This window comes from Colias croceus, chromosome 12 (assembly GCF_905220415.1).
Source record: "Colias croceus chromosome 12, ilColCroc2.1".
NCBI lineage: Eukaryota > Metazoa > Arthropoda > Insecta > Lepidoptera > Pieridae > Colias > Colias croceus.
In genome coordinates, this window is record NC_059548.1 from 922,504 (window position 1) to 946,737 (window position 24,234).

The following is a 24,234-nucleotide window of genomic DNA, read 5'->3' on the forward strand; positions in this document are numbered from 1 at the left end:
ATAGACGCGAGCAAACCCGTAGGCTGATATATAATGCAACTAAACTGTTAATTTATATATTAATCACGTTTTCTTTATAGATTCGTGAATCGTAAAACGGTAAAAATTATTTAATAATTATTCCCCATTTCTAATATAATATTCGAAGGGCACACAGGTAATTAATTATTTTTTAATATGATATTGCTTCTGAATGAATCTATACTAATATTATAAAGCTGAAGAGTTTGTTTGTTTGTTTGAACGCGCTAATCTCGGGAACTGCTAGTCCGATTTGAAATTTTTTTTCTGTGTTCGATAACCCATTTATCGAGGAAGGTTATAGGCTATATATCATCACGCTACGACCAATATGGATGGAGTCACGGGGGTGAAACCGCGTGGAGCAGCTAGTAATAATATAAATATAAAGTACAACACAGTAAACTAATTTTATACCTCATGAAAATAGCATATCTTTACCTAGAACACAAGCCTTATATCTTTAGGATGTCGTTGGGGTAGTCTGAAATTATGTTTATAAAAATTACCGCCCATTTTTTTGTTATTTCTTGTTGTATTCTATTTGTGTTAACAAACTACTTACTACGTACATCGATAAGCGAGCAAATATGTTTGTAATTTTTATTATTATTTCTCTGTAAGTGATTCAAATGTAATCTTTTTGAGAAATAAATGTCTTAAACCGTAAAATAATTCTCTAAATAAATAAATAAATAAAGGGCCTCTGCGTTTTGGATCCGTGTCCCCACGTAAGCCTTCCAAAGGACCTTCCTTATAATGTTACCCGAGTATTATGGAATTAAGATACACACAAATATAATAATATATTATATTAATCTGATATAATTGTTTATCCTAGAATTACTTTTTATGAAATACAATTTGCTCTATTACCATATAAAGTTTATAATGTTTATATCTCACTAGCTTTCTCCCCATGGCTTCGTCTGCGTAATCAAAGGTAAACCCGCTTTGTTGCCATTCTTATCCTATGTTCTTCCTCATGTATGAAGCTATTTTTGTACTAAATTCCATTCCAATCGGTTTAGTGGCTTAGCCGTGAAGAGACAGACAAAGTTATTTTCGAATAGAAAAGTAAGGATAATACCTAAAAATATACATAACCGACGTAATCCATCTTTTACAGATGTTCTAACACCTAGAAAAATGGATGTCATACAAATAAACCCTCAAAGTGTATTTGATACGGAGCTATATGAAAGCGTACTGGATCCTAAAGAATGTCATAAACAATTGAATTATTTGTCAAACAGCTCTTTGGTTTTGCAATGTAAGTAATTATTGAGAGGATTAATTTCGAAATTGATTAATTTTAGATGTATTGCGTATGTTTATATTCCAAAATTTTATATTCAACTTTTGAATATTATGTACGAGATTTTATTACTCTTATTTATTCCTGTTATTTTTAAAAATCACTGGTTTAATTTTGGGTTCTTTAGGAGTAAAAAATACGTAAGCGACCTACCTATGTTACTTCTATTGGTAATTACTCACAATAAGCAAGTTGCTTATTAAGCAATAGAATGTTTAAGTCTATATTTTGTAAACTACGGGATACTATTAAAGTAACTAGCTCAATAACTTCATTTCTTCAATTAATAATATAATACGAACATTTGGCATCATTCAACAACATAGATAACTAGCATAAATACCTAGATATAAAATTAACAAAACAATTGAAATACCCACTTGTTGCAGTTCTAGACGCGAGCGCAAAAATTCCAAGTGGATTACTATCCCTAAATGTTTTTGATTATGGGGACTACTTCGAGTGCCTTGATATAGACCAGTCTGTTAGCGATATGCACATACAGGGGAAATTCTGTATGATTAACATACCGTTCACACAGAAATCAAGCAAAATGAACATGTACTATAAAAGCATGCTGCCGAAATTCTCAACTAACGATCTAATGGAACTGCTACCTGAACAGTTGGTAGTTTATTTCAAATCTCTGTTTGATAATGTAGAGAATTCGCCTGCGATAAGGTAAGTAAATAATTTAAAGATATTATAATATTTCACTGTTGACATCTGTCCCCGTACCATGTCTTAAAGTAGCATTAAGGAAAATGACAGATAAAACAACGGTATCTTACGGAATCGAATCCATCCCCGCATTAATGTCGTAATCATATTAATTACTAGCTTTCCACCCGCAGCTTCACCCGCGTAGTCCAAGAAAAACCCGCATAGCTCCCGTTCCCGTTCCGATTTCCAGGATAAAACCTATCCTATTTCCCGGGGTAAAAAGTAGCCTATGTCCTTTCTCGAGTATCAAAATATCTCTATCCCAAATTTCATGCAAATTGGTTCAGTAGTTATGGCGTGATTGAGTAACAGACAGACAGATAGAGTTACTTTCGCATTTATAATATTAGTATGGATTGTTTACTGAACTAGAATAATGTTACCGGCTGTTCTGACAGCCAGCCATCCTCTCTTTAATCTACTCTCCTTACTAGTGCTTCTCAACCTTTTATTGTATTGTTTTAAAACATCATTATTGAGTCTTGTAGACACACTATAAGTAGGTACTATCTATATTATATTGTGTTTGAATGTTACCTAATTTTACTTCTGCATCGTTAATAATTATATTTATGAACTTCCAGGGATTCTGCAGGCAGTACATTACTTTCGCCAACTTTGAAACTGGGCTTATGTATTCCAAGGGTATGCACGGTTAAACAGGTGGAAAACTTCATTAATTCCCCCCTCCCACTCCCAAAGGTGACGTATGTCGAGAGTTTCTGCCGACTTCCCAATGACATACCCTATGTTACTGCTGATTATATTGCTTTGTAAGTTTTGAAGTCATATTTACTCATCATTTAGCTTATTCATCATCATCATCATTAGTTGATTATGTACCCACTATAGATGGGCCTCCTATATGGGTACAGGCCATAATTAACCACGCTGGCCAAGTGCGTGCTGACATAATCACGTCATGTCGTCTAATAATCAACTTGTACAATATTATGACCGTCATTTCAAAGTTATGTCGATCAGAAAAATTTAAATCTATCAAAAAAATCAAGCTCTTTATTAAAAGATTTTATAATTTCTAACGTAAAATTTCTGTACATGGTCAGATTACCATTTTTTATCTCCTCTGTATATTTATTAGACTGGTTAGATTAAAATGAACAAGCTAGGCAGGTGCTGTTTTGTGATGTGTGCTTTCTAGCACTGGTTGGTTAAGATAGTTACTACTTGTTGTATTTATTATTTCTTTAGGAGCAAGGCATCCAGTAATTTATATGAGCGTAAAAATTTTGTCACTCAGAAGTCGAATGAAATAATTACGCAACAACGCTAAGCGCAAATCTCAAACTTAAATGAAAATGTAATTTGTATTTTTAATAAATATTTTCTTTACAGTGGCGTGTTTGGTACACTTTTTCTTCTAACTCTCCTGAGTACGTCTTATGATTTGTATCAAGTATTCATTCGAAAGAAAAGTAAGTATTTCGACTTTAAATAATTATTTAAGTGTATCTTTTCCTGTTTTCTGTTATCTATCGAAATTAAAACATTAGTTGTTTTTTGTTGCCAATGTATTGTCTTAATAATATATTTTAGTGAAATAAAAAGTTGTGTAACAAATAAATTAATATCTATCAATATTTTATCGATATTAATTTAGTTGATAATATCCTTCATAAATTTACAGAAGAAGTCAGTAGATTACTCACTAGTTTCTCAATCTATACCAATACGAGGCGCTTGGTGAATTTCGAATCCCATAAGAATGCTTTGGAGTGCGTTGATGGGATTCGAACGTTATCTATGTTTTGGGTTATATGTGGACACACTTATATATTTACGTTCATGACGCCACCACACAATATGTCTGATGTTGTTCAGGTGAGTCACGGAAAAAGATAATTTGCCTGACTAAGGAAAGCACCCATGAAACACGAAGAGCTTATTTATTTATTTTATATGATTTTACGTGATAATTGAAGTGAAAAAATGGAAAAAAAACGGGGTTGGAAAAAAATTTAGTGTAACATTTTTTCGTTACACGTGACATTTTTCCGTTACGCGCCAACTTTATCTTATCCCTACCACGCGTGATTCGATGTATTTCTGAGAAGTTGCATATAGTAAATTATTTTTTGAAAAATAAGGTCATAAAGAAGTTTCACTTCTTACGTGTGTACACTAGTACACGCACACATTTTTTTATCTTATAAAACTGAACTGAAACTGCCCATTCTAACATAATCATTCAATGATTGCAGGCATTACCTGTAATTTAGCGTTTGGTGATTAGGTATAACATATTGGTGATCAGAAGATTCCATCGAGACAGCAGATAGATTTGAAATCATGGGCCAAATATCAATCAATATATTATCATGCAAGCGTTAGCAATTAGCATCGTGAACTATTAGTAGCAGTATTAGGGTAACTGTTTAAAAAAATAGGTTTACATAATAACTAGTTTTCCACCCGCGTATCGCCCGAGTAGTCAAAGAAAAACCCGCATAGTTCCCGTGGGATTTCCGGGATAAAACCTATCCTTTGTCCTTTCTCGGGTATCAAAATATCTCTATACCAAATTCCATGCAAATTGGTTCAGTAGTTAAGGCGTGATTGTGTAACAGACAGGCAGACAGAGTTACTTTCGCATTTATAATATCAGTATGGATTCTAAAGATTTCTATTTTCAGTGGACGTCATATTTCTCAAGTACATGGATATCTGCATGCCCTATCGTTGTGGATACATTCTTTACTCTCAGTGGTATATTATGCATATACGTTATACCAAACAATATAACTGCAAGTAAGTGATGTGTTATCTAATAATTAAATGTTTGAGTTTGAGTTCGTAAATGGAATTTTTAGTATTAAAAAAATGTTCAAGTCAATTCCATGGTTTTCTCTTACATACTTGTGATTTCATTGCTGATCTATCAACTGTGAGTAGAACATCTAAAAACTTTATAAATTCCTTTATAATGTTTTATAAGCCATTTTTACCTTTTCACCTAGAACCATTCTTGAAGCACATCCACATATTCTACCTCTATCGGATCCTGCGAGTTTTCCCTATCTTGGCGACAATAGTCCTCCTCCAGATGTCAATCATGACCTGGATCTCTGATGGCCCTGACTGGGAGAAAATGGGCATGGCTTCGGAACTCTGCAGACAACGCTGGTGGGCCACATTATTGCATATACAGAATTACTATCGACCACTAGGAATTGTGAGTTTTTTGTTATTATGGTAATCTAACTTTACCACTTTTTGATTCTTTTTTACAACATTTTCTGGTGCTTTAATAAAGTCAATCATTTATTATTTTCATGTTTTAAATCACCCTTTAGACGATCTAAACATAGTTTTATCATTTATTGACAATTCTTACTACTTCTTATCTCTTTCTTTTAATTTGCTCTATACAGAAGATCAGCAAATAAGGTACATCAACAAACATTAATACATATTATAGCGCAAGTAAGCGGCTTACTAAATCTAAAATGTTTTGAAACATCACCAATAAATTAATAATTAAATTGCATCTTAAATCTACGTGTGTCTTTGATCTGTTTTTTTTTCGCAGTGCGTCTTGCAATCTTGGTACATAACAGTGGACACTCAGCTATATTTGCTGAGTCCTTTTGTAATAGTGTTTCTTCTGGGTTCGTCTTTGGTCGCCTGGATTGCAATTACTACAGTTGGATTGGCATCTATGATTATAGTCGTAGTTTATGTGTTCAAATATGAGTTCCCTTCTGCTCTCATGAATGTTTAGTGAGTAATTAAATTTTCGGAATGTTGTGTTACTCGCATATAGTATTTTTAAATTTGGTTGTGTTTTAGTATTAATTTGTTCTTTAATTCTCAAATTTAGATCTCGCTAATAAACATTACACAAATATCATTTGTTACAGATTCTAAAATATAATAAAACTATAAATACAAACAAAGTTTTCCTCTTTATAATATTAGTGTAGATGTAGATGAACAGTATAATCCGGATAATACTTTTATGAATAAAAATATTAAATAACAAATTATTTGTTTCGCACCGTTGCGTTGTTATAGGATGATACCGTCTTTTATGTCTCGAAATTTTTAATTTATAACGAATCCTTCAATTATTAACATTAAATTATTATCTTTGGTTCATTATCTCATATATATTAATAAATTGATTTATTTTACAGCTATACAGATTCATTCGTGAACTTCTTCCACGACTTTTACTTTAACACAGCCACTCGTGCCTCTCCGTTTGTAATCGGTATATTATTTGGTCATTTATTAAGACTATATCGAGGAACAAAGATAGAATTACCTATGGTAAGTGAAAAAGAGTAAATTATGTGTGAGTATATTCAGGGTCGTAGTTCATTCATACTTTGGAATTTTGTTTGATTTATGTCAAACTCAAACATTTATTTATTCAATTAGACTTCCTATCTTCTTGCTTCCTATCAAGAAGCTTATATCTAATACACTGGAGATTGCACTATGAACGTTGACTTGTCACTATATATATATATACTTGTGTTAGATATAAGCTTCTTGCTTCCTATAGAAGCACTTTTGAAACGTCATTACATATTTTCAACATTTACCACCGATTCGGCAGTATCTACGGAGAAGAACCGGCAAGAAAATCCATAGGTGCTCTTTTAAATCATGTCAGTTTAACTTTGTCAGCAGATTACTGCTGACAAAGTTAAACTGACATCACTATTAAGTGACAATAAAGATTTCCTATTTATTCCTAGTCCTAGTCCTGTATATGTTAGTATATTATAATATTCAGTTGCCTTGTGATATGATTGACAAAATTATTGCACAACATCGACGTAGCTTCGTGAATCATCGTGAAACTATTTGAAATTCACAAAATTAATTTATAATCTTTTTGTTTTTGTAGAAATACGTCTTAATCCTTTGGATAACAGCGTTCGCTAGCATGGCATACTGTGTCTTCGGTATCTATGAAACAGTCAGCATACCATATGAATTCACTTTGTTTGATGCGTTTCTAAACTCTATGATGAGAGCATTATGGGCTATTTCACTATGTTGGCTGATATTGGCATGTGTTCATGGTTATGGTGGTAAGCAATTGTATAGTTTCCATGAACTAAATTTTGACTCACAGAAAGAAAAAGTTAACACTATCTTAATTAAACCAATAGAATAATCCCTACTTACACGTTTTCAATCATTTTAACCTATTATAATAGTATAGTATATAACGAGTTTGTAGCGAGTTATTTATTTGAAATAAATAAATAAATAACTCAAACGGTGAATGAAAACATCGTCAGGAAACCGACATGTCGAAGAATCAAAAGTTCGACGATATTACGTGACATCCGCCAACCGGCACTTTCCTGCGTGGTGGATTATTGGCTGTATCCATAGGAGGCCCGGTCCCAGCAGTAGGAACGTATATGGGCTTATGATGATGGTGATGATGATGATGTTTTTTTTATTCCAGGACCGATTAACTGGTTCCTGTCGTTACCACTATGGAAGTTACCGGCACGTTTGTCGTACGCGGTATATCTGGTGCATTTAGAGATATTACTTGTCATTAAGAGTTCTCTGGTAAAGCTACCGTATTTCACTGAGCTGGAAGTAGTGAGTAGTAGTTTTTTTCTACGTAAGCATAAAAAACCGTGTTTGCCGAGCACACGTCTCAGAAGTGAAACTTCTTTGGCATGATTCAAAGATACCAAAATCGTAGCCTTACTCGACGTAATATTGCCTTGACGAAAACTTGAAATTTTACTCTCAACGAGCGTAAAGAAGTTTCACTACAATAATAAAAATTAGACAAGACTCGCGACCCTAATAATTATAATTACGAATTATAGTTCGGTACAAATATAGAGTCAATTTTAGATATGAAATTTTTACTTATTTAGTTAATTCAAGTACATACTAAGGGATACAGTACTAATTTTTAAATAGAGTCCCATATGTTTATAGGTTAGAAATTGTAGTCTCTTGGTATTAAGATCCCTTGTTATTTGTTTACAGATGTACGAAATAGCTGGTATTACTTTGCTTTCTTTACTCTTAAGTTTCATCATGTGCGTTCTTATTGACGCTCCAGCATCCACTTTGGTTAAACTTCTGTTTAGTGAGTATATCCTATCCTGCTTTATTATATCACTAGCTTTCTGCCCGCGGCTTCGCCCGCTTTATCTAAAACCTAGTAAGTTATAACCAAAACCTTTCTCTTGAATCACTCTATCTATTAAAAAAAACCGCATCAAAATCCGTTGCGTAGTTTTGAAGATTTAAGCATACAAAGGGACTTAAGGACATTTAAAGCGACTTTTTTTATACTATGTAGTGATAATATTATAAATGCGAAAGTTTGTGAGAATGTGTGTGTGTGTGTGTGTGTGTGTGTTTGTTACTCTTTCACGCAAATTCTACTGAACCGATTACAATGAAATTAAGCACACATATAGAGTGTAACTTGGATAAACACATAGGATAGGTTTTATCCCGGAAATCCCACGGGAACGGAAACGGAAACTAAGCGGGTTTTACTTTGAAAACGCGAGCGAAGCCGCGGGCGGAAAGCTAGTAAATAATATTCACAAGAGTCTGTGCTATAGAAACTAGACAATTTGTTAAATCAATACAAAATCAATATTGTATAGAGTATTTGATTTTTAATAAAGTAATAAATTGGACGAATTTTGATTTTTGCTTAAAGTCCCGTGTCCCCTGGTGGGGTAAGGGGCAGATGCATTATGAGTAGGTACATCTGTTTCACTGATCAATTTTGTTTAGGGACAGGTAGGTGATCACCGGGAATCGATTCCCGGTGGAGAGGAGAGGTGGGTTCGAACCCAGGACCTCTCGGTTTTACGCTGACGCGTCAACCACTGTACCAAGGAGGCGGTCAATTGATTTTAGCTTGATTTCATTTAAATATCAAGCAATATGTATTGATTCATTTATAAAATTTTATGTATACGGTAAAATTAAAGTTGGACCAAATTATAATTTATGCGATTTACATTTTCTGAAGTATGAATTATTAAATGTATTGTTTTATTATTGAAAATAAAATAATTTAGTAAAATATTTTTTTCAGTGCAAAAGCGACCCGTTAAGAATCAACAGAAAAGCGCGGCTATAGAGGAAGATTTCAGTAGTGAAAATAAATGCAGACAACATTTTGATAAATAATATTTATTCATAATAATAATGTATACTTCTAATTGATTCTAATTGTTATACATCAATGTAATTCGGGTTATATATGTGATGAAATAAATCGTTATTATAAAACTTAAAATATTGTATTTTATTTCATTTACTAATTATTAATTAATACATCAAATAAGTTACACACACACACACACACATACAAACAAATATTATGTTTTGTGTTTATGGTCGAAATTTGACCACTAGGCGACCACTAGTTTTAATAATTTTATGACACACTACAAGATAATAACGAAATTTATCATCCATACTAATCCATACTAATATTATAAATGCGAAAGTAACTCTGTCTGTCTGTCTGTTACTCAAGCACGCCTTAGCTACTGAACCTATTTGCATGAAATTTGGTATAGATATATTTTGATACCCAAGAAAGGACATAGGCTACTTTTTACCCCGGGACATAGGATAGGTTTTATCCCGGAAATCCCACGGGAACGGGAGCTATGCGGGTTTTTATTTCACTGCGCGGGCGAAGCCGCGGGTGGAAAGCTAGTATTTTAAATGCGAAAGTAACTCTGTCTGTCTGTTACTCAATCACGCCTAAACTACTGAACCAATTTTCATGAAATTTAGTATGGAGATATTTTGATACCCGAGAAAGGACATAGGCTACTTTTTATCCCGGAAAAATGACGCAATCCCGGAAATCCCACGAGAACTATGCGGATTTTTCTTTGACTGCGCGGGCGAAGTCGCGGGCGGAACCTAGTTTCTTAAAATTTGTTCATCTGTAAATTATATTGTGCAATCACAGATAATTTTTTAGTAAGGTCAGTGTCATGGTTGCAGTTTAAATCAAAATAACGGGTACTAGGCGAGAATACTTTGCAAGGAGAGTGTAGAATCTCTACGAATGATGCTACGACAGATGTTATTACGAAGGATGCTTTTTTTCTGTTCATCACCACAAAATTTCTTGATTTGTATAATAATATCACATGATATGGTTTAAAAATTGTGAGTAACAGTGATGAATATCTCTGTTTTTTCCGTGCCTGGGTGATAATTATCTATGTTTATATTTATTTAAAATTACATAATAATATTATGTTGTTTATCAACCATTTCATTTCATTTATGGGATCAGATAGTGCCGTGTGTAAAAATCGCATGAAATATTTATTTATTTATTTAATTAAAGATTTTCTATGCATAATATGAAACAACTTGCTGTGTTCCGCTTCTATTGGTCTTAGCGTGATGAAATAATAGAGTCTATTGCCTTCCTCGATAAATGGGCTATCTATTATCTAACACCGAAAGAATTTTTCAAATCAGACCAGTAGTTTCTGAGATTAGTGCGTTCGAACAAACAAACAAACTCTTCATAGATGCAACTGTAATAGACAAGATAATATATTTAAAGAGTGGTTGAGTAATTTTTATGACAATTTGTTACACATAAAAAAAATTTCACGAGAGCTTCAGGGTGATTTCGTAGTTGCAGTCTAAATCAAAACATCAAGTACCAGGCGAACATGCATTACAGGGAGACTGCAAAACCTCCCCTTACTTGGCTGTGTGCAATGCAGACTCAAATAAATTGTGTCTATGTAGTTGTTTCAATAAAGATAGCGAATATAGTACGTGACTTCTCTTCTGATTAAAATTGACAAAAATTTCAAGGGAAATTATCTACAACATCATTTACTTTGTATACTTTCTACTTACGTGCTATAGTTAATTATGACGTGTGATAATAGTTATTCAGATACGTTTTATTATTATATATAACGTTTAACATAATAGTTATAATAGATGAAAAATATTAATTTATAAGAAATGTTATATTGTGAGGATCAAGATCAGATCATAGTTTCATAAGCCAATAAGTTTATTTTCAACCGATGTTTTCGAGTATAATTTAAGTACCGTGTCCTTATCTTATTAGGGTCCCAATTTTTTTTTTATAAAATGTAATTTTTATTTTTTATAAGTATTTCAAATAAGGACATTACGAAATATTTAAGTATAGATAAAAAGGAACGAGATAGCTGAACAAGCCACGCCCGTTGTTTACAATCTGTCCCGTAACCCAAAACAATGTACCAAGGCAGTAGAAATGGAGAGAGATAACAAGGGTAGTACTGGGAAAAAATTGTTTACATAGCGCTCTGAAATTCAAAACAATGTACCAGGTCGTTATACGTTTAAGGAGCCTTTAATTGAATATATTTTTTCAGATGATTTTTTTTTATAAAATAACTAGCTTACCGCCCGCGGCTTCGCCCGCTTTCTCTAAAACGATTTGAGATTTAAACTATCCTATCTCTCAAGTTGGATCGAACTGCACATGGTGTGCGAATTTTATTATAATCGGTTAAGTGGTTTAGGAGTCCATTGAGGACAAACATTGTGACACGAGATTTTTATATATTAAGATTACAGGTTAAATATTTGGCAAGTATTTCTTATGAAAAGAATCCGAGGATTTATTGCAAACAATATTTGGATATAAAATTAAACTGATAAAATTATTTGTATTATAAAAATTTAACTTTGCATTTTTTAATAATGTGCTTACAACTAATTATTAATTGTGAATTTTGAGTATTTTAATTACCTAATCCTTTAGAATATTTATGTATTATTACGTTAAATTTCAAGACAACAGCCTGTCGAAATGTCACCCGTGACGTCATAGAGAATTATATTCAAAGGGACTAGAAGGTACTTGAAGAGGGTTAAATAGGGGGTGGTATTTGTATGGAAATATCTATACAAAATACTAGCGGTTCGCCCCGACTTCGCCCGTGGTACATGTTTACGTTTTTTTTTCATAAAAACTATCCTATATCTCAAGTTGGATCGGACTGCACATGGTGTGCGAATTTTATTATAAACGGTTAAGTGGTTTAGGAGTCCATTGAGGACAAACATTGTGACACGAGATTTATATATATTAAGATAATACTATAAAGTTGTTGTTGGATTGCTTGGTTGGTACGCTAGTCTTAGAAAGTAGGTACCTACTAATTTGAATTGAAGGTCGGATAGTTAATGTAACGAGAAAGATCATTCTACCAATAGGAGTGGGACAGCAATTACGAATTTAGAGAGAAAGAAAGAAAGAAAACGTTTATATAATGGCACATAGCCTCACAAGGACATTATGAAAACAATTTATACAAAACTTTTATTATGCTATTAAAAATACACGTTGAAGTGTGGTCTGTGAAGCATGATGCCATTAAAAGGGAAAATCACTCGGTGAACATCTGTGACGTAAAAAACGTGGCATTTTTCACTGAGCCCCGAGAGAAAATAAATACAATATTAGTAGCATAATGTAAAGTATAGACATAATAATTTAGTGAAACAGGTGAATATATTCTACACAATGGGCAGCGATGGCCCAACAAATGATCGTCTATGTTTGTCGCCATTACGTCGATTAACATCTACAATGACGCCCCATCATAGATATATTTTAGACCCTCTACACTTTCGTGATTGCCTTTACTTGCCTCGCTGCCCATTGTGTCGAGGTACCATGAGTCGAAAACAATTTACTTTTAAAGTATCAAACCTCTAGCTTAAGTAATAATTGTAAAAAAATGTTTTATAACTAAACCGGAGACATAGTGAAACAGAAGAATATATTCTACACAATGGGCAGCGTTGGCCCATGATCGTCTATGTTTGCCGCCATTACGTCGATTATTATGAATAAACATCTACAATGACGGTCGATCACAGACATTAAGGCCCTCTACACTATCTTGATTGCCTTTACTCACCTCGCTGCCCATTGTGTCGAGGTACCATAATATTATGACTACTACTACTACTGTGCCTAGCCTTATTCCAGTTCACTTGGGGGTCGGCTCTCCTCGTCATTCTTCGCCAGAGACATCGCTTCCGGGTTTCGAATAATTTACTTGAGCTTTCTTCAGGTCTTTGTTGATAACAGACATCTTAGTTTGTAGGGGTCTACCTCGCTTTTTCGGTCCAGAATTTATGGCCAAGACTCGCTTGGTCATATTATGCTTTTCAGGTCTTCTCATCACGTGGCCATATCATTGGAGACGCCTTTCCGGCAGCTTCTCTTCAATTGGTCTTATCTTGAAGCTACCACGGATATGAGTGTTTCTCACTTTGTCGGCAAGGGTAACACCTCCAGCCCATCTGAGCAACCTGATTTCCGCTGCTTGTATTTTTCGAATGGGCCTGTTTTATAGGCCAGCATTCACTACCATAAATGAGAGCTGGGCGGATCGCTGATTTGTATGCCTTTCACACGCACTGGCATCATGTTGTCACAGAGTACGCCGGACAGTTCCTTCTACTTCATCCAGCCAGTGTTAAGCGGGTGATTTTGAATGTGAATAGTGCGATCTTGGTTATTTGAGCCATAGCAGTACTGCATATTATATTCCGTCTTTTGACGATTGATCTTAAAACCTGCGGTCTCTAAGGCGTGTCTCCAATTCACCAGTGCTTCTTCGAGATCTTCGGCACTATCTCTAATCAGTACAATATCGTCTGCGTACAACAAATCCCAGGGGGGTTCTCTTTGCAAGTTTGTAGTCAAATAATTTATGATGACGTGTGTGATGAAAATTAGCGGACTCAACGCCGAACCTCGATGGACACCCACTGCCACCTCAAATTCCTTGCTCAACCCTGCCGGACTTCTTACCTTAAGTAGTAACCTTATGTTGATATAATACTCTGGAACATTCTGTGACCGCAGGGACTCCCAGATGATAAATGCATGATGGATGTCTTTCTTCATTGCCCTATGCTTCTCCAATAAAATTTTCACACAGTGTAGTTGATTTCTGTTTCATGAAGCCACATTGGTTTTCGGTGATATTAACCAACTGCAGGAGTCGATTGTTGATGACTCTCACCCATATCTTAAGTGTATGTGACATGAGTTTCATGGCACAATAGTTTTTACACCATCTTAAGTCACCTTTGTTTTTAAAAAATGGGACTAGGAAGCTTTTCCTCCATTCAGTAGGAATCACGTAGAATTCTATAAAAAAGTTGTATGAGGAAAATTGTTTTACAACTCCCGCAGACAGAGTCGCAAATTTTAGTTAAATTAATCACACATCATTATATCACATTTACGTAATATTTCTTGTTGACAATAGAGTTCCTTGATTCTTATTAGTTTAGAAATTATCTTAAATCAACTGCGCTAGACAATTTCTACCCTTATCTTATTGTAATATGGATTACATTTGTTTGATGTTTGTTAAACTCGGGTTTTGTATATTAACACATTATTCAATCAGAAGCAGACAGTAGCACGTTATAGTGATATTTGTGATATTAAATAAAATGAGCGAAGAGAAAGTACAAAGTAAGTATTTTAAACTTAGGCTTGGCTTGAATTAATTTTTAAATATCCCATAAAAATATTAATTTTACATGTTCCATTTCGGTTTTAAAAATATTTTCTATAATCACGTATGATTATTTTTACCCATTTTGTTAGAAAGCAAGTGATGTTTTTATGTGTGTTTGTATGTTTCTGTGCTATGATAACAAATTTATAATTGACTAGCAATGCCCTGCGGTCACACATTATATATTATGTGTAATGTGTATGGATAACATGGTTTGATTACTGTCGACACTTCTATTTAAATTCAATAAATATAAATTTATATTGAATAGAAAAAAATTGTTTACGAGGCGGGTTTCGAACCCGCGTCCTTCACGCCAATCCTGGGCGAACGCCTGACCTATTCAGCCATCCGTGATCCCACCAGAGCAATCGAATTTTCTTGTATGTTTTCCATTTTATGTGTATAAATGACGGATTCGAATCCCGACTTATGATCGAATTTTTTCTATTCTTTATAAATTACAAATTGCAAAATAATACACGTATTTCCTTTTGAAGTAAAACTTCCTTGGGCGCGATTAGAATACAATTTAAGGTCGAGTCATAGCAATACCGTCACGTCATGGAGTAAGGACGATTCGAATCTTCCCAAGAAATTTTACTTCTGACACGTATGCTCGGCACACACGCTCTTTTTATTAATTACTAGCTTACCGCCCGCGGCTTTGTCTAAAAAACCTAATAGAATATTATATACTTAAACCTTCCTCTTGAATCACTCTATCTTATAAAAAAACCGCATCAAAATCCGTTGCGTAGTTTGAAACATTTAAGCATACAAAGGGACATAGGGACAGAGAAAGCGACTTTGTTTTATACTATGTAGTGATGATTCACTATGTATCAGACCTCAACAAAATTATCTACTAAATATTGTTGATGACTATGAAAATATTTTAGTAGATAATTTTGACTGTACTATTTCAACATTATCGCATATTGTTACGTAATAAATATAAGATCACATAAGTAGGTAAATAATATTTTTCTTCAAACAATGATTATTATTTGTTATATGATAATAAATGCTGTGTTATCCATTTATATAATGTTATACATGTCGAATAAATTGCGTTTTAAATCAGTTTAAACCAACGTATTTGATTTTTTTCCGTTTTGATCGTCTTCTAGGTTTGACTATACAAGCTTGAAGTAACTTTTAGCACGTGCTTCTTATAATAGAAAGAGAAATACTTTTCTTTTATTATTTTTATCTTTTTTGATGTCCAATTAAAGCATATAATATTATGTTCTGATATAATAGTGTTATTTATACGAAGCAAGTATATTAGGAAATAAGTGGGAAAAGAGAGAAATTGTCATAAACATGACAACATAAACTAAGTTTACGTGCTTATATTCTAGAAATATTATTAATATAATACTTATTTTTATGCTCTACCTCCTAAATGTATAAAAAAGTGTGTTTATAGTAAGTTTTCACTATAAAGGATGTAGGTATTAGGAACACCCTAGACATTGTAATTGTTTTTTACGTCACACATGTTCACCGAGTGATTTCCCTTTTTATCCCATCATGCTTCACAGACTAACACACTTCAACGTGTATTTTTATTCCCATATAAGTATTGTATAAATTGTTTTCATAATGTCCTTGTGAGGCTGTGTGCCAGTAAATAAACTTTTTCTTTCTTTCTTTAATAATATCACCTCTCTCTCTCCTTCACCTGATTTTGAAATAAAAATTCATACCTTCCCATGCAATAGGATTCCCAGATTGTAGACCACTTGCAATTGCGAGAAACTACTTCGAGTCGAGCACACCAAATACTTAGGTATACAGGTAGACAGTCACTTAAAATGGGATGTTCAGGCCTCTTATCTAGTAACGCGATTACGAAGGATTCTATTTAAAAATCTAAGAGCAGTAGTAAATAAAAATACCGTTTTACTAACATACAAGGCACTAATAGAAAGCCTCTTAAACTATTGCATATGTGCATGGGGAGGCATGGCTAAGTCCCACCTTATTCATGTCGAACGAGTTCAGAGGGCAATTATTAAAGTAGCATTAAAATTACCATTCAGATATCCCACTACAAATCTATTTAAGGATTCAAACTTATTAAGCGTACGGAAAATATATTTAAAGGAAATCCTACGACGATACCATACACAGACAGTTCCAGCCTTACTGAGTGTTAATAAAAGAAGAGACCGATTCCCTATGCCGCGTACTAATAGTAGGTTTGCTAAAAGATTTTTTCATTTTGCTGCCCCTAAGTTTTACAATATTATAAGTAGGACCCAAAAAGTTAGGACTTTAAATAACAGCTTATTTAAAAAAGCGGTCATTAAATGGCTTGACAATTATGACTATGATGAAATAGAGCAGCTCATAATTAATAATGGATAGATGTTAATAATATAACATGCAGAAACACACAACACTCACATGCACAAGCACACACATTAACAAACACACACACACACACACTCACACTAACAAACTCGCACACTATACTTGTAAAAAATTGTAAACGCGCAGCTGTATTTATTATATGTTTTTTTTTTTTACTTTCTCTGTTTTTTTTTTAATGTAATCTTTGTTTTGTACTGAACATGTTCTCTGGGAAGGAACTGTCTTCCTTAACACAGGATTTTCCTAGCTAGGAAGACAGAGCCACACTGTAACTGTACTGTATTAATTCTTGTACTCAATAAAGATATATATATTTTTTTTAATATGTTACATAATTATATAACATTTAAAGCATGTAACAAGTCGAATAAATAAAATACCTTTCCGAATTTTTCAATTTAAATCTAATTATTATTGTGCACACTGCAGATGTTTATATCTATGAAAGTAAAAAAGGGGTTTTTCCATATATTTATATTTCCTTTGCTCTTTATTCATATTTTTGGCCAGGAGAGTTAAAAAATCAAAACGTTTTCGTAAATTCCTTTTACCATCGCTAATTTAGAAAATATTTTTATTATTTAACAGAGTATGGATTTGGGATTCGACATTTACAAATTCTATGCATGTGCATAAATATGATGACGTTGTTTATCGCACGGGGCAGTATGGGCGTAGCGGTTCTGGCTATGACGGATACAAACAGACAAAAAGATTCCAAGGTTGAGGTAAGATTGCTGCTACATTTTAGATCTAAACAAATATCATAAAGTAAAGATTTAATTTAAAATCAAAACTTTTCTTTGATAAATGCTGTATAAACAGTTTTATCAATGTATTTGAGGCCAATGAGGAAAAACATCAGAGTTTTATAATAGCCTAAATATACGCAAGGATATAAAGTATTTGGTCAAGTCAACTACGTTTAACGATTTCACAAGAATATTTTCATGTAAAATGTTTCCAAGAATCGTTTACACTGTAAAAGATATCTGAGATCTAATGTAGAGCCAAGCTTACAAGCATCCAACTCTACACGTCTTATCTCTACAAGCTATAACTTAATGATCTCTATATCTATATCTAAGATAAAATTAAGTATTGTTCATCAGTTTATCTAGTGTAAACCAGAGCTATAAGGGTAAAAAATCTGGCAAAACGGTTTTCGAAAATGTAGATAGTGCCCTTGGGCCGTGGCCGGCGCCGTGAGTATCTTTGGAAGATTTCCCCACTTTAAAAAAAAAAGGTATTGCCCTTGACACGTCGTTTGGCTCGTCTTTACCGAGCGCCTAGATGCCATGCATATAAGTTCTACGTTTATTAACTTTAATATCAATAAGAATAAATCTTTATTAGATCAAGCTCAAATCTCAATTAACTTAAACCAATAATTCCAGATATACAATTGGGACAAAAAGACACAAGGACTCATACTGTCCTCGTTTTTCTGGGGCTACATGATCATGCAGATACCAGCTGGTCTCCTGTCCAAGCGGTTTGGCGGGAAACTGGTGTTGATGGTCGCTTTGTTAACCAATGGCTTCATTTGTGGTTTCCTACCTTCGGTTATTAAAGTGGTGAGTGTTCTTCAGGTTTAGGAATGGTAAAAAAAGACTCAAGTATCTTAAAATATGAGTAAAGAACGAGTGCCCTTGAGGCTATATTATGATACCGGTAATTGTGGTTACTAAATTTACTAAGCTGAAAATATTTGTAAGTATTTCCGATTTTAAAAACAATTTTATGGTAAAGTCAAAATTCCATAAAAATAGGCTTCCTTGGCTCCTTGCAAGTTATTATGAATCATATTAAAATCAACATAAAACCAGCTACAACCGTTTTCAAATATGTACCATTTCTACCACTACCTACTTTCTGTCATTGTCATTGTTTTTTTTTTGGTGTTTTTGAATTAACATTTTATTTATCTATCTACGTACTATAAACTCTAGTACTGTCTGTCGTTTGTTATACATGCTTTAATACATTACTTATACATTATTTTACTTCCAGGGTGGCTGGAAAATAGTATGTGCCTGCAGAATGATTATGGGTTTGAGCCAAGCCTGTTTATACCCAGCAAGTCAAACGTTGCTTGGGCGATGGCTGCCTGGACATGAGAGGACATCTTACACGGGGTTTGTATATGCAGGTAAAAATATACGTCAATATGGTCATAATAATATCTTTGTTCATATTATACATAATAATATTTATTTATTTATTTACCTATTTAATCATCCTTTCAACTTTCTTCTTTAATATCAATAGACCGTCAACTGTCTTCTTATATTTCATTCTATAAAAACATTGTTTTCGTCAAAAAAATGTATTGAGAGGATTATGACACTTACAAAAGGTGCTTCCTTTTCTATAAAAGTCAGCTCATGATAATTTATATTTATCTAGAAACCAAAATATTATTTATAAACAATTGTCGAATATTACTATAAGCAACACTACTTTTGTAACAGGTAGCCAAATAGGCATCGTCATAGCAATGCCTCTGTCTGGTTTATTAGCTGCATCAACTATGGGCTGGAAGTTGATATTCTACACAATATCTGCTATAATGTTCGCGAATGCTTTGATTTGGCACTTCTTTGCTGCAAGTACTCCGGGCCAGCATCGTCTTATGTCAGCTAGAGAGCAAGAATATATTGAGAGCGGTCTAAACACGACCACTTCTAAAGTGAGTATTTTATACTTTACTAGGTGTTTGTAGGGCCTTCGCGCGTAAAATTTAAAAAAGTATATTGAAGAACCTTCTCTCATTCTATTTTATATAATCAAGCGTAGGTACCTAAGGATATAATATTGATAGCGAGAAAATGATTGGTTTTATACTATGTAGTGATTATTTATAATGAAGGTGAATTTGACAAATGAATGCCTTATGTCATTCGACTTCTGACAATGAAAATTTAGAAGGACGTAAAAGCGTTGATTGTTTTAAATCTGTTTATATTAAATGCTTGTGTCACAATATAATTACACTAAACTATCTGTAACGAAACGGATTGGCTGATTTTAGATATGTTGGTAATAATTAAACTATTGTTTTACCCCGTGCTAAGAGTGGGTCACCCTAATTTATTCCTGGGTCAGATTTTTTATCAAATTCAGTTTTAGTAGTGATGAATAAGGATGAAGTACATGTATTTTGTTATCTAGAGAAAGTATTGATAGAATTATATAAAAACACGATAAAATAATAGATAATGAATAGAATAACAACTATCCCAATTTGAATAGATGTATTGTATACAAACGCTACGAATTCAATAGGATTATAACATGATTATTATTGAATACACAAACATATCATATTTACTTTGATTAAAACCGGCTACTCACGCACCTGTCGCAGGGGCAATATTGGAACAAACTCGGTTGCACGGCGCGGCGGTTGGAGCAATTTCAGCTGTTCTCTAAATTGCTTGCCTATACATATCACAGTTAAGGAGCCCATTATGGGTGCAATTCCAATATTGCCCCTGCTGTAGGTACGTGAATAGCCGGCTCTACGTAATATTCATATTAATGATTAAATACGCTATAGTATTTCGATACTATGTATAAAATGATTTTGATGATAGAAACGTGGATGTATAATATTATGTTTTTATTTTAGGATTTTGTATGTAGTGTTTATTCTTGTTTCTTTCCCACATTTAGCCTTTAAAATAATGCTAATTTTCAGAGTTTCCACACACCGTGGCGTCGTATTCTGACCACTAAAGCTTTTTGGGCAGTTTTGCCTGCTCATGTTGGTTGTTCCATTGTATACATACTGTTTTTTGTTGACATGCCTACCTACTTGGAGAAGGGATTGAAAATCAGTTTGACTAATGTAAGTTTATCTTATTTTTTACCTAATTTTTGTTGTATTTTTATGGGTATCAATCTTTTGGAACAATAGGTTTATAGACGATAAATAAAACTAAACTTAAAAACAGCTCCTCTAGTTTTAACAATATTATAGGCTATGGTCTATTGTAATGGTTCTTGCAGTTTCGAAAATATTATAATTACAATTTCAAAATTGATCTTCGCTAATTTTATAAGTTTTTAAATTAATTAACATAACTAAACTACAGTACCTACCAATATATTGTTATTTTGTCATAATAAATGAAAATGTTTGATAGGACTTTTATTTATTTAAGTTTCGTGGTCAAAGTGTACCAATTCCTTCATTTTAGCTCGAGGATTACTGCTTCGTAGCAAACATTTCTGACTCAACTATTATCGAAACAATTGCATACGAATAAATGATTTCGTTTTCAGAGTGCAACGCTGTCCGCTCTCCCGTACATTGGCATGTTAATTGGTATCATAGTTTCTACGTTAGCATGTGAAAAAATGTTCAATAAGGGATTCCTGAGATTAGTTACCTTGCGGCGATTATTCAATACTATAAGTAAGTCAAAAGTAATGTTTTAAGTAAATGCATGAGTATGGTATTTTTATATTATTTTATACAATTGTTAATACTCATTTTATATGAGTTTAGTAAAGCCGGCTACTCACGTACCTGCCTCAGGGGCAATATTGGAACAATCTCGGCTGCACGGCGCGGCGGTCGGAGCAATTTCAGCTGTTCTCTAAATTGCTTGCCTATACAAATCACAATAATTAGGGAGCCAATTAAAGATGCAATTCCAATATTGCCTCTGCTGCAGGTACGTGAGTAGCCGGCTTCATTCAGTTGTAAATAAAAGAATTTAATCATTTTTACGCGATAAAAATTATCTTATAACGATCGATAAAAATGATTTAAGTCTTTGAATTTATTGCCAATTATACAAATTATTTTGGTGTTTATTTTTTTTCCAGGTATAACCGGTGTGACTATAGGATTAATAGGATTATCCTATATTGGGCCGGATAGTCAAACTTTAGCTTTAGTAATGTTGACAGTGACGCTTACTCTTTGCGGTTTCACCAATGCTGGCTATGTTGTAAGAATTTTATTTATTTTAATATATTATAATTCATTGTATTTATTTTTAGTATCATAATCATTATTGAGATTTAATCTATACTAATTAATATTATAAATCTGAAGTGTTTGTTTATTTGAACGCGATAATCTCAGAAACTACTGGTCCGATATGAAACATTGTTTCGGTGTTAGCCCATTTATCAAGGAAGGCTATAGGCTAATAAGACCAACAGGAGCGGAGCAATGCGGGTGGAACCGCGGGGCACAGCTAATAAATAATAAGAGATATATAATTAATATCATAATATCCTACAGTTTGATAGGCGTCTACTATAACTAAATCTTCTTTGGCGTATAGAAAAAATACTAGAATATACAACTTGAACATAGTTATCAATTTTCATACCACCTAGAACTAACTTCATGCTGTTAAATTTAGGTGTCGGTGTGCGCGCGCATCGTAAAAATTCACTCTCATCATTTTTCTCCATCGCGCCATAGAAGTATAACTTCATGAATTACCTTTTTTTAATTGTATCAAAAGTTTTATTTATAGCCAGTATATATTATGTTTATGATTTAATTTACAGATGAGCCACTTAGATCTATCACCGAACTACGCTGGAGTTATGCTTGCTCTCACAAACTTTGTTACAGCTATGGGTGCAGTGTGCACTCCTATTGTGACAAGTTTAATTTTAAGGAATGACCCTGTAAGTATAACTAGCTACCTATTTTTGAATGAAGAACGTTAAGATTAATAGAAAATTCTTAGTTTAATAATTAAATACTGTAATATATGTATACATAATAGTTTATATTTTTTTAAACTACGAAATTTATAATTTACTTTTAGCCTATAATACAATATTTGGTGTCAGACTTTTTGTATTAAATACATTTTATTCAAGAATTATTTACAATATCTTTTAAAATTCACTTCTCCTCTACGGTTCCTATAACAAGGATAATTCATTTATTTCAGACTGATGTTAGTCGTTGGAAAATAGTATTTTTAGCAGCGGCTGTATTGAGTATAGTCACTAATACTCTCTATGTGATCTTCATCAGCGCTGACCGACAGGAATGGGACGATCCACATTACCTGGACAAAAAAGATCCTGGTAAGTTTTTCGACTCATGGTGACGTAAATCAATATATCAATTACTAGCTGTGCCCTGCGCTTGTACCCGCAGTGCTCCGCTCGTGATATGCAAGGTGTAATCGTTAAGTGTGGGAGCGTTTCATGTAACATTTTTGGATATTTCTCGTTTTATTTTTAAAAAGTTATTATTATCATTTTACTGTTTAGGTATATAGTACTTTCAATATCGGTTTAAAGTTTTTTGATATCTGTAATAGTTACGGAATAATCGCCTGCGCACACTTAACGATTACACCCGGTATATAGCCTATATAGCCTTCATCGATAAATGGGCTATCTAAAACCGAAATAAGTTTTCAAATCGGAGCAGTAGTTCCTGAGGTTAGCGCGTTCAAACAAACAAACAAACTCTTTAGATTTATAATATTAAAGTATAGATAAAATGTCATCAACATCTACGATTAGTAGGGAACTTTTTTATACAGTTATACCTACTTTATATTATGATAGTATTCTTATATTGTGCGTGTTAAAATTTGAGCGTTACAAATTATTATAATCAGAGATATCATTCAATTCAATTCATTTACTGGGGTCGTATTATGATTTCTTATTTCCAGACAGATTGCGCCGTGAATTAGATCCCAATTTATTTAAAATATTAAATTTCAAGCCAGGTTTCAAGATGTAACTTTCTATTATTTTTCAGAGGAAATAAAGCCAGCATTAAAAATTAACAACGAAGACGCCTCAAAAGTACAACATGAACAAGAAAAACTACCCCAAGAAGATAATTGAAGATTTGCGCTTATTAAACTATTTTGTATTTTATATAAAAACTTACGAATAAAAATAAAAATGTTTCCTAGCAAGCAAAAATGTTTTTATTTTACATTTATGTTTATCTAAAGATTGATGTAGGAATCAATTTCAAACAGATAACTACTTTACTACTTATATACAACTTTTAGTAAAGAAACATAACACAGAAATATTTTTTTCTTAAATAATTGTGGAAGAGGTTATAATAATTGTTTACCAAAACTATATTTATTTATTCAAATTAAATACACACAACAGGCCACGATCTTGCCGGGTCCATAGGCGCCACATCAATTTTACGAGCAGATCGCAACCCAACAAAATGTGTACAATTAC

At 33.2% G+C, this 24,234-nt stretch overlaps 3 protein-coding genes across 4 annotated transcripts; 2 read left to right on the forward strand and 1 right to left on the reverse strand.

Moving 5' to 3' along the window:
• Positions 1-134: 134 nt before the first annotated feature.
• Positions 135-9,300, forward strand: LOC123696149 (nose resistant to fluoxetine protein 6-like). 2 transcript variants are annotated; one of them, XM_045642194.1, is made up of 14 exons: positions 135-157; positions 1,151-1,294; positions 1,729-2,020; positions 2,647-2,835; positions 3,419-3,498; positions 3,711-3,904; positions 4,717-4,831; positions 5,041-5,255; positions 5,613-5,803; positions 6,220-6,355; positions 6,942-7,128; positions 7,515-7,657; positions 8,060-8,162; positions 9,135-9,300. In XM_045642194.1, the coding sequence occupies exons 2-14, from the start codon at positions 1,171-1,173 to the stop codon at positions 9,227-9,229; spliced, it is 2,064 nt and encodes a 687-aa protein (XP_045498150.1). In that variant the 5' UTR covers positions 135-157; positions 1,151-1,170; the 3' UTR covers positions 9,230-9,300. The 2 variants fall into 2 exon arrangements, with proteins under 2 accessions (XP_045498150.1, XP_045498149.1); XM_045642193.1 differs by lacking the exon at positions 135-157 and adding an exon at positions 923-964.
• A 4,259-nt stretch (positions 9,301-13,559) lies between these two features.
• LOC123696196 lies at positions 13,560-14,012 on the reverse strand. Its single transcript, XM_045642256.1, has one exon. It carries the CDS (start codon positions 14,010-14,012, stop codon positions 13,560-13,562), a length of 453 nt encoding a protein of 150 aa, XP_045498212.1.
• A 504-nt stretch (positions 14,013-14,516) lies between these two features.
• On the forward strand, positions 14,517-23,949 carry LOC123696169 (putative inorganic phosphate cotransporter). Its single transcript, XM_045642225.1, has 11 exons — positions 14,517-14,591; positions 17,611-17,750; positions 18,420-18,599; positions 19,036-19,174; positions 19,497-19,714; positions 20,726-20,875; positions 21,313-21,445; positions 21,862-21,986; positions 22,561-22,683; positions 22,956-23,094; positions 23,786-23,949. The coding sequence occupies exons 1-11, from the start codon at positions 14,570-14,572 to the stop codon at positions 23,872-23,874; spliced, it is 1,458 nt and encodes a 485-aa protein (XP_045498181.1). The 5' UTR covers positions 14,517-14,569; the 3' UTR covers positions 23,875-23,949.
• Positions 23,950-24,234: the final 285 nt, after the last annotated feature.

Coding starts and splice junctions, on each gene's coding strand:
- LOC123696149 (XM_045642194.1), top strand. CDS start 1,171: ATGGATGTCATACAAATAAACCCTCAAAGTGTATTTGATACGGAGCTA. Junction 5,804..6,219: donor TCTGCTCTCATGAATGTTTA/GTGAGTAATTAA, acceptor TTTATTTTACAG/CTATACAGATTCATTCGTGA. Junction 7,658..8,059: donor ATTTCACTGAGCTGGAAGTA/GTGAGTAGTAGT, acceptor ATTTGTTTACAG/ATGTACGAAATAGCTGGTAT.
- LOC123696196 (XM_045642256.1), bottom strand. CDS start 14,012: ATGAAGAAAGACATCCATCATGCATTTATCATCTGGGAGTCCCTGCGG.
- LOC123696169 (XM_045642225.1), top strand. CDS start 14,570: ATGAGCGAAGAGAAAGTACAAA. Junction 17,751..18,419: donor AAAAAGATTCCAAGGTTGAG/GTAAGATTGCTG, acceptor CAATAATTCCAG/ATATACAATTGGGACAAAAA. Junction 19,715..20,725: donor TAAACACGACCACTTCTAAA/GTGAGTATTTTA, acceptor GCTAATTTTCAG/AGTTTCCACACACCGTGGCG.